The 13,210-nt window shown below is 46.0% G+C and overlaps 1 protein-coding gene across 3 annotated transcripts in view; it reads right to left on the reverse strand.

Moving 5' to 3' along the window:
* Positions 1 to 2: 2 nt before the first annotated feature.
* Positions 3 to 13,210, reverse strand: part of THRAP3 (thyroid hormone receptor associated protein 3) — a 74,200-nt gene continuing 60,992 nt past the window's right edge. For all 3 annotated transcript variants that reach the window (XM_045898083.3, XM_045898085.3, XM_045898084.3), the window contains 8 exons: positions 11,564 to 12,277; positions 10,461 to 10,633; positions 9,604 to 9,715; positions 8,476 to 8,560; positions 6,355 to 6,542; positions 3,796 to 3,991; positions 2,997 to 3,140; positions 3 to 1,585 (listed from right to left, as the gene is read on the reverse strand). In XM_045898083.3, the coding sequence (XP_045754039.1) occupies positions 1,364 to 1,585; positions 2,997 to 3,140; positions 3,796 to 3,991; positions 6,355 to 6,542; positions 8,476 to 8,560; positions 9,604 to 9,715; positions 10,461 to 10,633; positions 11,564 to 12,277 (1,834 nt within the window). In that variant the 3' untranslated portion in view covers positions 3 to 1,363. The remainder of the gene's footprint in view (positions 1,586 to 2,996; positions 3,141 to 3,795; positions 3,992 to 6,354; positions 6,543 to 8,475; positions 8,561 to 9,603; positions 9,716 to 10,460; positions 10,634 to 11,563; positions 12,278 to 13,210) is intronic.

Below are 13,210 nucleotides of genomic sequence, written 5' to 3' on the forward strand. Positions count from 1 at the left end.
CATTTACATCTGCCTTCTTCATTTATTTATTTATTTGCAGGAGGAGTTGAAACAAATTTTAAGGGTGTTTCCATTTTTTTCCCCCTAAACATGAATCATTCAAGTAAAACCAACTTAACTATAGAAATGTAGCAAAGTAAGGGGAAAGAAGCACAACAACCCAAGAGGCAAAGGTTGGGGAAGGGGGGGGAGAAGAGGTGGGTGCAGTCCGCATATAACATATGCATAAATGCCATATGATTCACCTGCTCAGGACCGCCTCCCCAGAAGGCAAGCACAAGGACCCATTTTAAGAGGATGTTTTCCCCCCAAACATCCAAGAATGTTTCAACTTAAAGCTTAAGGTTAAAAAAAAAAAAAAACGAAAAGAAAAAACAAACCCCCACAAACCACCCAGCCATAACCACCTTCCTTAATCGATCATAGGAGTTTCTTTTCATTTTATAAAAAGATTAATAAAAAATATTGAAAAAATTATTTTCTCATCTTATATTTGTAAAGATAATAGAATTCAGAAGTTTCTTAGAAAACAGACCAGAAACTGCCATCCAGTTTCCACCCCTGTTGCTGAGAGGATCAGCAGGACTACAAAGTTTGGGATACTGGAGCTGCTGGTGGAGAATGGGATGCCCAGCCCAGAAGAAATCAGAAAATATTGGGGTGGGGGGGCATGTGGGGTGTGGTCAGCAGCCACGGGATACATGGCTGTGCAGAAAAGGGGAACACAAGGTGGTCAGAAAGGCCTTGAACTCCTCCTCGACATACAAAACCGATTTTTACAAAGATCCAAGCAGTTTGGTCCCAAACTGAGGTGAACACTTCAATGTTTATTCACATGCTTTGTTTTCTCTTTGAAGAATCAAAGTTGCCCAAATTAAATCTTTCTGCTATTATTACTACATATGCCTAAAAAAAAAAAAAGAAAAGAAAGAAGGGCTTTTAAAATCAGGATAAGGGAGAAGAGATTGAAAATCATCAAATTAGTCCTCTTAGCTCCAAATGAAAGTAAGAACAAAACTGTTGGTTTCTAATAGGGAACAAAGCAAAATCCAAGTATCGCTCTCCCCTCCCTACCCCAGCCCCCACCCCACACACCAACAACAAATGAGAAACACAGCTAAAGCCCAATGTGTTGTGTTCTGCTCAAGAGCTGGGCCTGACCCCAGGCTCCTCGGCCGGCCGCCTCTGTCCAGTGGGACGCAGCGCCAGGGATGCTTTCGGCTGTAGTAGGATTCTGTGCGGCTGGCTGGTGGGGGGCAGGGGTGGGATTTTTGCAATCTTGAGGCTCCTCTGTTTTGCTCCTCACCAGCCATCTTCCCAGCGCCCTCTCTCCCCTGGGCAGGGACTCCCATCAGAGTGGCCCCTACTCAGTTGTGGGCTGTAAATTGTCCTTCTCTTCTCGGTTCTCTGTCCCACTCTCGTCGTCTTCAATTTCCCCTTCCTCCCCACTAAACTTGTCGTGGGCCCATTTGGGGCTGGTGCTGGACTTCCGGAACATGAACCGGCCTCGACCCCGGGGGAAGGCTCCTCGGCCCCGGCCCCGGCTCACCCACTTCTCACTGCCTTCACCTTCACGGTCATCATGCTGAGAGAAAAGAAAACGGCCATCAATCCCAGAGTGAACAAGAGTAGCCAAAGCCCTCTTTTCATCCAAATGTGACTTTCCCAAACCAGCCTTTTGCCCCACCCCACCTTCTGTTCCTTTTCTGTCCTCCTCCCGATCCCCCCTACTCCCAAAAATGCTACTGATTCAGATCCAAGAGAATATTCCATTGGGTGCCTTAGGAATTCTGAGGCAGTAGCCTGGGCATTACAATGATGATGAAACCTTCACTGAGCCCTGAAAGACCTTCACCTGCATTATCTCATTTAATCCTGACCTCTACCCTCTATCATCATCATCACCCTCCACTCTGCATCCCAATCCTGCTCTGATGATCACATGAGAGAGAAGGGCTCCAATGAGAGACGGAGTGAGAATGCACTTTGAAAACTAGAAGTTGTTGTTACCTCATCAGCACCATGGCTTCAAAAACTCTAAACCATCCCAAGTAGGACCTCAGGCTCCGGGGATCAACTCAGCGAGAGGCCCAGCTGCTTCCTGCCAGGGCTGCTCGTTCAACAGCCTCAACGCAGGAGGCCAACAATGCTCCGAACCTCAGGTGGCAGATGGGCACAGGGAGAAGGACTCAGATGGCCTTTACCTTCCCCCCGTAGCAGTGCCACTCCAGCACCTATCCTGGGCCCTGCCAACTTTTCCCTAAGATGCAGGTGTGCAAGGGCCCCCTAGGAGGCTCAGAGCAGCTCCCAGCTTCCCCAGAAAAGCGAAGGTAGCTGTGCAGTCGTCTACAAAACCTGAGTCCCAGCCGTGCAGCTGACGGTACAGACCCGTGCCAGCCCTTCTCGGGGGTGATGGGAGTCTCAGTTTCAAGTTTACCTTGGTTACAACACCCAGAGTCCCATCTGCTTGGACCTGAGGAGCCCCAACCTCACGTGAGGGAGGGAGGGAAGGAGGGAGACCCAGAAAGTGCCTGCTACCTAGGAGTGACCAACAGCTCAGACGAGAGAAGCCCCAGTGACTCATTCTGGAGACAGAGCCCCTCCCTCAAAGAGATCCTGAGCTGTCTTTTCTATCTTGCACTAGGGAGTGACAGAGTGAACTGCGGACTCAGGGGAGGGCCATGACTCCATCCCTGGATGAAGGCTGGACGGCGGCTGAGGGGGGATTAGCTATCAGACAAGCTCACAGACTCAAAAGGCCAGAGCAACCTTTCTCGCGCATCCTGGATTCATACAGCTCTGAGGCCAGGATACTGCCTTGCAGGAGAACATTCCTCTGGCCAGCACCACGCGGGCCCACAAGTACACAGCCCCCCAGCACAGTCCGCCTGCACACACATTTAATCACAGCTCGGGACAGACCAATGAAGTGTTGGTATCAGCCACGCTGTGTGCCAGAGGCGCTCTGGCCCTTCCTGGTTATCCCAGACACATACCAGGTAATACTTCTTGCTTTTGGGCGTGTACTCGGGGTCCCACTCCTCCTCCCGGTTTCTCTTTTGAAAATCATTGTTGCTGTTGTTGTTGTTGTTACCAGAGTAGGAGCCTCTGCCCCAGCCTCTCCCTCTGGCTCGAAATTGCTGTGGCATAAATGGGGAAAAGGAACAAAGGACTGAGTCAGGAGTGGAGAAAAACCACTCCCTGTCTTCGGCTCAAATACTTTTCTGGCTCAGAACAGACAGCGGTCCTCTAGTCAATCTGCTGGTCAACTTGGTTCCAGCCGTTCCCTTTCTTTTTTTTTTTTTTTTTTAAAGATTTTTTATTTATTTGAGAGAGAGAGAATGAGAGAGAGCACATGAGAGAGGGGAGGGTCAGAGGGAGAAGCAGACTCCCTGCCGAGCAGGGAGCCCGATGCGGGACTCGATCCCGGGACTCCAGGATCATTACCTGAGCCGAAGGCAGTCGCTTAACCAACTGAGCCACCCAGGCGCCCTAGCCGTTCCCTTTCTGCTCCAGTCTGTAGCCCAAGCAGAGGGACACATGGCACAAGGCCCTCCCTACAGACGCAGCAGCAGTCAAGCTAAGGGGGGAAATTCGGAGGTCAGAAGCCCCGAGAGGCTTTCTAGGTAAGTGATTATGAACAGAAAAATAACTAAAACCAGAAAGCTTGGGGAAGAGGGGTACAGATTCTGGGATGTAGAGCCTGGATTACTTGCAGCAAGGGCAACAAAACTAGTATTCTGGTAATCACATAACTAGAGTTGGGAGGAGCAGGGAGAGGGGGCAGGATCTTACGAAGGTCCCTCGAGCTCTGCCGCCTCTTTCACTTGGACCCACGAAGTCTTTGGTCCCTAGTCTTGACTTGTCAAAGCCCGTGGTGCTCTCTTCCCTCTCCTCCGTCTCTTCAGTGTACTCTTCCGCTTTATAGGAGTGGGATGACTGGGAGGAAGAGGAGGAGGACCTGGACCGATCTCGTGCTCTCCGGTGCTTCCTATGGAAACAGAAAAGCCAGGGATTTAAATCACTCGGCCCTAGAGGACAGCCCTTGTCTGGGACCTCACTGGTAAGGTGCACAGGACAATCAGGAACATATCTGTGGTAAGAAGACACTGAAGATGGGTAACCTCAAAACTCGCCCCCACCTTACCCACCCAGGTACCCAGAGAGCTCCCTCTCAATTCTGTGAATCATGTTCAGTGACACATCTATGTCTTAGCCTGTGATAAACATTGGACATGCATAGCAAGAGGAAGAGAACATGGCCCTGTATAATACACATGCACGAACTAGAAAGGCAGAAGGAAGCGAACACTGTACTGGGAGCCATGATGTACTGGGTACGGGGACAGGGGCTTTATATAATACCATTTGTTTTATGCTTTACATTACTTTTATTTCTCATAGGAAGAACATGATCTGCCTAATGGGTCTGTTCTAAAGACTGAACCAACAACATGCTTAAACACTTTACAGTGACAGAGCAAGCATCCAGTAAATGGCAACCCTGATTATTCAGTAGTATTTCCCCATTTTATAGACAGAGGAGATTCAGGGTGAGAGAGCTGGGAAGAACCCGGGCTCAAACCTAGCTCTAATTATACCACGACTCCACATAGCACCTCTCACTGAGCTCAAACAGGGTGAGTTATTAAGCACAGGATCTAGCAAAACTCTTCCCAGAGTGATTTCCCGCCCTTCCCTTCATCTGAGAGAAATTACAGACTAGAGCAAATGAGCGTACTACAATGAGTCACTGTCTATGTACCAGATGTGGGTGCTGGCCCAGCCATGTGTGAATGGAGCTTACTGGCGGCCTGTAAGGTGGTAGAAAGGCCAGGCTCCCAGGAGTAGAGGACGACTTACGGGGAGAAAGCGGCCAAGTGCCAGGAACCTCTCGCTGTCCACCTCCATTATGCAAAGTATCCTGCCCCCTCTCCCACCACATTCCCCGACATTTAAGAAGCTCAAGAACTTAAATATTTAAATCCTAGCGGCTCTTTCTAGCATTTACTCCATAAACAGTAAAAGTCTAAGTTACTGTCATAGGATTTTTATAACTCAGATGTGTAACTCTAGACTCCTTTAAGTCAGTGCTATTTCAAAAGGTTTTAAAAAATAAGGCCCCAGATTTGAGTCCCAGCACCACCTTTTATTACTTGTGTGACCTTGGGTGAGCTGTCCTTCAGTCCTATGAGAAACAGTTCTTGTGAACTGAGGTGTGATGTAGAATGAGAACAACCATCTTGCTTCTTGCCCCAGTCACAGAATACTAGGATTTCAAAGGTCACACAGCAAGACAGAGCAAGAGGGAGGTGCTCCAGGGAAAGCAATCAGGATCCCAACCCAAACCCAACCCTGAAACATTTGAGGGGCTCTACGTCCTCTCCCCCAGGAGCAGCATCAAGGACTGCTGAACCACCACTTCCACTCTCTGCTGAGGATGATCAGGTCCCTTACCAACAGGCAGCTTCCAGGGCTCCCCAGGCACAAGTAACAAGGTGGAGTGGGAGACAAAGTAGAACACAACATCTGGGTTTTGATGTCAGCTGACAATTGTGGCATCTTAGACAAATCATTATGAGCTTATCTTATCTTTCAAAATGGGTACCACACCAAGTGTCCAACTTATCTCAAAGGACTGTTGTTATCAGAAAATGGATATGAAAATGCTTGCCGGCTAAAGTTCACTAACAGCAAAAGTGGTATTGCTTCATATGGGAAAGTGTAGGACTTCAACTCTTCTATGTTTAATGAGACATGATTGAAAAGTCATGGGACTTTCACAGATGTAAATAGAAACGACAGGACCTCGTCATGAATGCTGCCCTATGAAGTTCAACAATGCTACCTTTGTTTAAAGAGTATTTGGAACACCTCACTTGGAAGTGTCTGCGTAACTAGTTCTTAAAAGGCATTTAAGATCAACAATCTTGTCCTATCTAGTTTCACTCTTATTTCTTTGACAAAACAATGTCATTAACCAGCCAACAACTTTGAGCCATTTCTAAAACATAACCTCCCCGTGAAGATTTGTGATGAAAAAGAACGTATCAAAGAAAATATCCAACACAACCCAAAAGGAATTCCCAAGTGATTTTCCACTCTGTCCCTAAAGCCAAATTAAATGCCCGTCTCCCAGGAGGCCTTCTTTGGACAAGGATCACACCTACTTTGATGCAGAAGTTCTGTTTTCAGCCAGGGACCTTACTTGACAGTTACATGGTATAAAAGAAGAAACTGCTATCATTCCTAACCCTGAACTTCTCTGGCCTAGAAGGTCTGGTATACAGCCCAGAAGGAGCAGACAAGACACCCCACTCAGGAGTCTGAAGGAGGTAACAGGGGCTTACGTACTTCTGCTTCTTTGATCCTTTATGAGTTTTCTCTGTTTTCTCAGCTGATCTTTCCCTCGAGTGGCTTGAGTCTCTGGAATCCACTGATTCTCTTGATTTACCTCGTTTAAGATCTCTCTCCTTATGTTTTTTACGACGTTCAATATCAAGGCGGAGATCAACAGGATCATCTTTGTATTTTCCCTCAGCCTGCAAAAAGAGAAATCAAAATTAAGGTTTTTGGGATTCGGGGCTGTCAACTCAACCACCCCACAAACTGTGGTTTCTACTCCAATGGAGTGGTGCAGAGGAAGCACTGGGAGTGTGAGGCACCTCACCCAAGCTTGGAGGGATACAGGATGTCCCCACAGAAGTCCCTTCCTGAGGGTCCCTCACAGAACCCAAACCAGTTCTCTAAGATGACGACGACTGCCTTCTGAAAATGCTAGACATTGATCTCCTTGTTTGTTTCCTCTGTGGCCCAGTAATAACTCTGGCTCAGTAATAACTCTGGCTAGCTTACACACTGAGTGGGCCAAAATCAGCATTCGAAGGTGTCCGGTTAGGCTGGCTCAGGCCTAGTCACCACCAAGCGTGGCAACGTTGGGTGTCGTGTCATCCTTTCCTACCTACACTGTGGCAGCCACCGTGGGTTCATCCTCTCCTTGGAATAAGCTCTGAGTGCGGAACCCAACAACAGGACTGTGGGACCCCAGCAGCCTTCCAAAACGCTTAGTTACAGTGAGCAATTGCTTTAGAGAAGGAATATCAAAAACCACAATGGAGAATTCACAAAGTGGCAATACCAGGTCAACATTTAGTTTAAAAAGGGAAAAAGCAGCAGCAAAAAAGGAAAGCAAACTCTTTCTTTGCTGACTTCCTTATTAAGTCGAACCCCTCAGGGCATGTGTGTGGCAGAGCAGCGGCGCTGTGTGCCCCAAACCAGGGCAAGGGCTTTCGACAGCTCTGGGGACACTCAGAGCACAGGGGGCCAGGCGGATTCAGGGACGTTAAGCACTAGGACTTGCCTCATGGGAAGTAAAACCTCTCTAAAAGAGGAAGGAATGGGCAGTTCACTCCATATTAACATCTCACACAAACTACTAAACTTTTTGTTGAAATCAAGTTTAAGGAGATTTATTTTTATCCTGTTCATTTTTGAGAGGGAATGGGGCCTCTGTACCCTCCAAACACCCAAAAAGGCAGCTGCTGCTCCCTGAGGCCGTGCACCCACAGCACCTCTATGGAGTGGGCCTGAGAGGCCTAAAGGGCGCGCGCTCGTCTGCTGTCTCAAAGCCTTTCACAGGGTCAGTGCCAAGCTGGTGGGTACAGGGAGAAAAACAAAAGGGGGCTGGGAGAGGAGAGAGACTGTACAGAGGGCCTCTCGTCACATTTGACTATTGAGACAAGTTTGTTCGGAAGAATGGAAGATGAGTATCTTTTGAAAAGGTTTCAGCAGCACTGGAAGAGCCATCTTTAATTTTAAATTTCAACTGTATATGTGAATGAAGGTCCATAAATACTAAGAGACTTAAAAAAAACCCAAATGTATTATTTCATAGTAAAAGACTGCATACAAGCTTTAACCTCTTCATAACTCTGTTTGCGTGCACATCATTGCAAATGTAGCTGGGCTATCAAAATAATGTTTAGCTTTAAAGTAACAGTAACTGACAGATGATAAATACGGTACAATGTTAGAAAAAAAACTGGACTAGCTGTTTAAAACAGTCTACCATGTTAAGATATGAATATTTCACTCTCCTCTGACATGCATGTCTTTTTGAAATCATGGTTGGAAATAGTGCATGTAATATAGTTGATTTGATAATACTTACAAGCAGAAAAATATCACAAAAAGTTTCTTCTCTCATCATGGGCACTTGTTCCAAAACTCCTCTCTTTTTTTTCTCAAGCTCACCTCAATAGACTTTGGGGTCATTTACCATATTCTAACCACTTCACAAAGGTTGTTGATACATTTAATAAAAATTAACCCTTTGTAGTTCATTTTTAGAATTATGCCCATCCTTAAAAGAAAAACACAAACTTAAGTAGAGAGTAATTTAAACAAACACATTTCTGTCAAGTTCATGCCCAACGCACTCATTTTGTTGGAATTACGATCAAAGCAACAGTTCACCTTGTAGCCAGGTTCCCGTGGACTTTTCATTTCATCATGAGCCAAACCATGTTTTCTGAATGTACTGGGAGAAATGTCTATCCTCCTAAAAATTGAAAACAGAAAAATTGTTTAATATCCCCATAATGTGAATATACTACTGGTAATATTTTAGTTCCTCAGCTAAGTAACAGAATCCTTTTAATGATGTTTCTTAACTTACATATATATGTTACTTACATTCTTTGCCTATGTATTTATACTCTCCCATAGGTAGGTGTGCGTGTGCGCATGCGCACACGCGCACACATCCCAACCTCTCCATCTCAAACCGAACTTCTTATTCCTTCCCAGTACTGTTACAGCCAGGAAGGAAGGTTCACCTACACCCACGCCTATAACCTCAAGTTCATATCAAGACGATCCATGCCCTGCTAACCTCAAAGAGCAGATCTCGTCTTGGGAATAAGAATATAATAGCCCATTATTTACCTATGACATTAGGTCTAGGTGAGAAAACCAGCTGGCATATGCACACATCCCAAAGACCCCAGACCCAAGACTGTTGGAGAAACATGGTTCTCTTCCCTGCTGCAACAGAGCTGACTAGTAAGAAATTAAAGCTGCACTCAAGTTTGTTTCTAGACAAAGCCCCTACTTACTGAATATGCTCCCACAACGAATGTGACAGTCTTTAAACCTGCTGGGCTTTTAAACCCTTTGACATAATCGTACAAGCTCTGCCACCCACTGGAAATTCTTCCAGAAGAACTGCTCCACGGAACACATGCATTCCATGTATCAGTTTTGCATTCCATATATCAGTTTTGGAAAAAAACTTAACATTTACTCCACCTGTGAAAAGTTCACAGTGGTCTCAGGTTACCATCTGCCAGCTCCCAAGAATATAAGGATTCATCTGTATCAAAAGGCTGGTCTTCCTCAGGCCCAAAGTGAGAAACTGTAGTCATAAAGGCATGCCCTTTCCACTCAAACTACAAACGCCTACTGCTATCCTAGCGTCTGGAGAACGTTTACCCTAAACTCTGCTGCTAAGGCACCCACCTAACGTTGACAAGAACAAGACGAGTTTATTATCTGATGAGCAAGCTTTTATGGCCACCTCCAGTGTAAGGCCAAAGTCCTCACCTGTGTATCTCTGGGCTTTTCTTGTTTTTAGCTGCCTCCTGCTCAGTTCCTCTCTTTAGGTATTTAGTAAAGCGCTCATGCAATGTCATTCCTGAGGACCCAAAGTGATGCTCTGTGGGAATTCAAAGAAAAACACATTATGATCCCAAAGGCAGACACAATATTCAACTCTTCCGCATGAACCTGCAGCCACAAAGATGTGACTCAAGTAGTCAAATCCATGTAACAGACACACTGAAAAGAGGAAGGAAAAACAGCTGGCTCAGACACAATCCAGTGTTGGGCACTGGATTTCCACAGTCACTCCCTTGTCTTAGGATGTGGATATGCGGAAACCTAGAGCTCACTTCTCTGTGAATCACAGCACCAACTCCCACTGCAGTTTAAGTTTTAGGCAGAATCTGTATCTGGCCCAACCCAGCTGCTGTATCACTTCTCTCTACCACTCCCCAACCTGCACACCTGTCTGCCCAGGATATGGTAGAATAACGTGGAGAAGAAATTCACACCACAAGGTCTCTGAGAGACCTCTAGCGGCTTCCATCTGCTAGACAGGAAAAATGAGGTGCTGGAAAAGCCATTTTTCATACTTCTTTGAGCATTTTAAACCTTACGTGAAGGATATTACCTATTCTCACGATCACAGGTTACTAGCACTTAGTCTTCAACTCTGTAATTAAAAAATGGAAACTCCTCCTTGGAAGGAATTTCCTTCAAGGAGTCCCTAGCTTCAAAGGCCCTTTTGATGAGATAAAGGGCCCCGAAAGGCTCCCTTATGCACCCACTCATCCTGCTTGTAGCGGAGGAAGCGAAGCACGCAGAAAGGGAGCCCGCAGCAGGCTGGGGTCTGCACTCACCTTTCACATGGTGAACAATGGTCACTATATGCTGGGCAAACAGTTCAGAGGGGCTCCGCTGAGACTGAGCTGACTGTATGTGCTGGAAAATGGAACGGAATTCCTGTTCCTTTTTGTTGCTATGGACTAGATCCCGACAAAGCTTGCGTTCCTGAGCCAATAAGCCACTGGGTCTGGAAAGGAAACACAGGAAGGCCCAGTGTAACAAGATATACAGAAAGTCAAAACATTTAAACCCTAAGAAGGCAATGCTTTTTTCAAAACCCAAGAGTTTTAAATTTATCCACAAAGTTGCTTTTTGCTTCCCACCCAAGTTCAAAGTAACCTCAATGGACCATAATGACGGATAGGGGCATCCAAAATCTCTCTCCCCCTTTTCTCACTGGGAGTCCTTAATAGGAACAAATGGGCAGGGTGAAGTACTGACCCTCAGTGACTCTGTTTTCGGAGTCACTGCAGTTTTAACACACACACAACAAATGAAAAGTATTTTAAAAGATCAACTAGGTTGGCCAGCCAGGACCACTCAGTGAAGTGGGAGGTGGCTGGAATGCTGCTCAGGTGGACTTCCCACTGGCAGTGCGGTTTTTACCCCAGGTACAAAACACAGCCTGGGCCTCGCCACTCTCCTCAAGTTTGGCCACGCACCCCTCCCACCAGCCCCAACTTTAAAATTGCTACATTAGTTGATGGGTGTCTGTAATAACAGACTTTGGTAACCTAGCTAAGAATGGAAAAGTGGATTCTGGATGGCTCCACAGACAAAATCATCTTAAGCACATTTAAGGGAAAAGATGGGATGATAGGGGATAGGGGGTGGGGTAATGGATAGAGGTCAAGATGAGAGGAGACCCAACACCCAGAAAACCAGTCACTGAAGACTGAAAGATGCTTTACCACCCCTGTGATACTGCCCCCAACATATAACTGCTCAGCGACACACTCTTCTCCACTGAAAACAGGTGGACGTATCAGCACTGAAACTTGGACAGCAGGGGAAATACACGAGGGGCCTGTCCTGGTTCCCGAACAACCTCAGGGGGAGGGGTTAGGAGATGCCCCTTAGACCACTAAAGCCCTGAAGTTCAAGGACTACATCTCACCTTGCAAGGTCCTCATCAAAAGAGTCCATCCGGACATTGACCTGGGCCTCTCGGGTAATGGAAAAGGAAGACTTCCCTGTGGAAAAGTCTCCTTTGGCTCCTAGCTTCTCTCGGCTCTCCGAGGTCTTCCTCGGGGGAGGTGATGAGCTTTTCTCTTGGACTGCTTTGTAAGCGGTCACTCGGAAATTCTTTTCAGGCACAAACCCCCTGTGCCCACTTTCGGTTCTCTTGGACCCTCCCCGATCCTCCTTCTTGGATCTCTCTGAGAAAGATTCCTCCTCCAGCTCCTCTGTTTTCCTCTGCTTTTCCTTCCCTGGAGGTGCATAAACCAGGCCCTCCCATTTGCCTGACTTCTCCTCCTCCTGGTTTTTGTTTGCACCTGCTAGGGCTTTTGACATAAATTTGGGTTCATCATCAAACTCCGATTCCTTCCTTCCCTTAGCTTTGTCCTTATCTTGATCATCCATGTCCTCCTTATGGAAGTCAGCCATCTTCTTCTCAAAGTCATCTCGAAGCTTATACCTTTTGGGAGACTGGCTACCCCGAAAAGACTTCTCGGTATCAGTTTTGGGAGCAAACGGATCAGATTTCATTTTTGCATCACCCAAGCCTGTGTCAGAGAAGCTCCCTTTCTCTTTCATTTTCTCTTTATCGGTATTTGTTTGTTTCTGTTCCTTATCTTTTCCATTCTCTGTCTTCTGCTCATCTAGGTACCTAGTTATAAAAACACAAGGGAGACACAAAAGAGGCCCTTTAAGCAACCTGATCTAAAACAGCACCATCTGGTCTTGTGTTTTTGATTCTTTGAACAAACATGTCTTGTGGATTCCAGTGTTACCAAAGACTTTCTACTTGGTTACTTTCTTATAGTAATTTCTGAAAAGTGGCCTTTCACAGATCTATGAACTTGGATGCCATTTAAGCGAAAAATACCCGGTCCATGGAGTTGTGTCTTACAAGAGCAATCAAAAAGAAAACAGCAAAAGTAATTTTTAGGATACTAAAAACAAAACCTACTTACCTGTAAGTGGTCTAGGAAAAAAAAAATTAAGGTCTTATCCAACCTTCACTCAGTCATTTAAAATCTGCTTTCAGCAAAGTTAACATAGAATGTTCAACCTTGGACTGTTTTGCTTTTATACAACTCACATTTGGAAATACAAGTCTCAAAAGAGACTTCATGTTTGCTTCAAGTCACCTAGGAGATCTAAATATGAAATATACTGTGAACACAAATAAAAACAAAATACAAGTTAATTGGGGGAAGGGGGCAGAAACCATCCTACTCGTTCTTATGGAAAAGCAGAGCTCGTGCCCGAGTCTCCTAATGAGACTCCCAGTCCTGGCAAGGAACCACACTTAACTTTAAAGCAGAGTCACTGAAGGCTGTAAAGTTTGTACCATTAATGAAGAAAATCTAATCAAGTTATAGTGGCATTACTATGGCAAAGATGACTCAAAGGACAGCAGGGCATCAAAGAATATGCTAATAAGAAAGGGGACATGGTGGGGAGAGGTGGAACCACCTGCCCAGTAAGTCCCTCTTGACAACCTGGTCCCAATACAACTTCCCTATTACTTACTCTGGCATCCCAATCCATCCAACCACACAAACAAAGATTCAGGTTCCAACTCACCATGTCCCCC

The sequence above is a fragment of the Mirounga angustirostris genome, unplaced genomic scaffold, assembly GCF_029215605.1.
Source record: "Mirounga angustirostris isolate CCGP_5_RB_7025 unplaced genomic scaffold, mMirAng1.0.hap1 SCAF_4, whole genome shotgun sequence".
Taxonomy (NCBI): Eukaryota; Metazoa; Chordata; class Mammalia; order Carnivora; family Phocidae; genus Mirounga; species Mirounga angustirostris.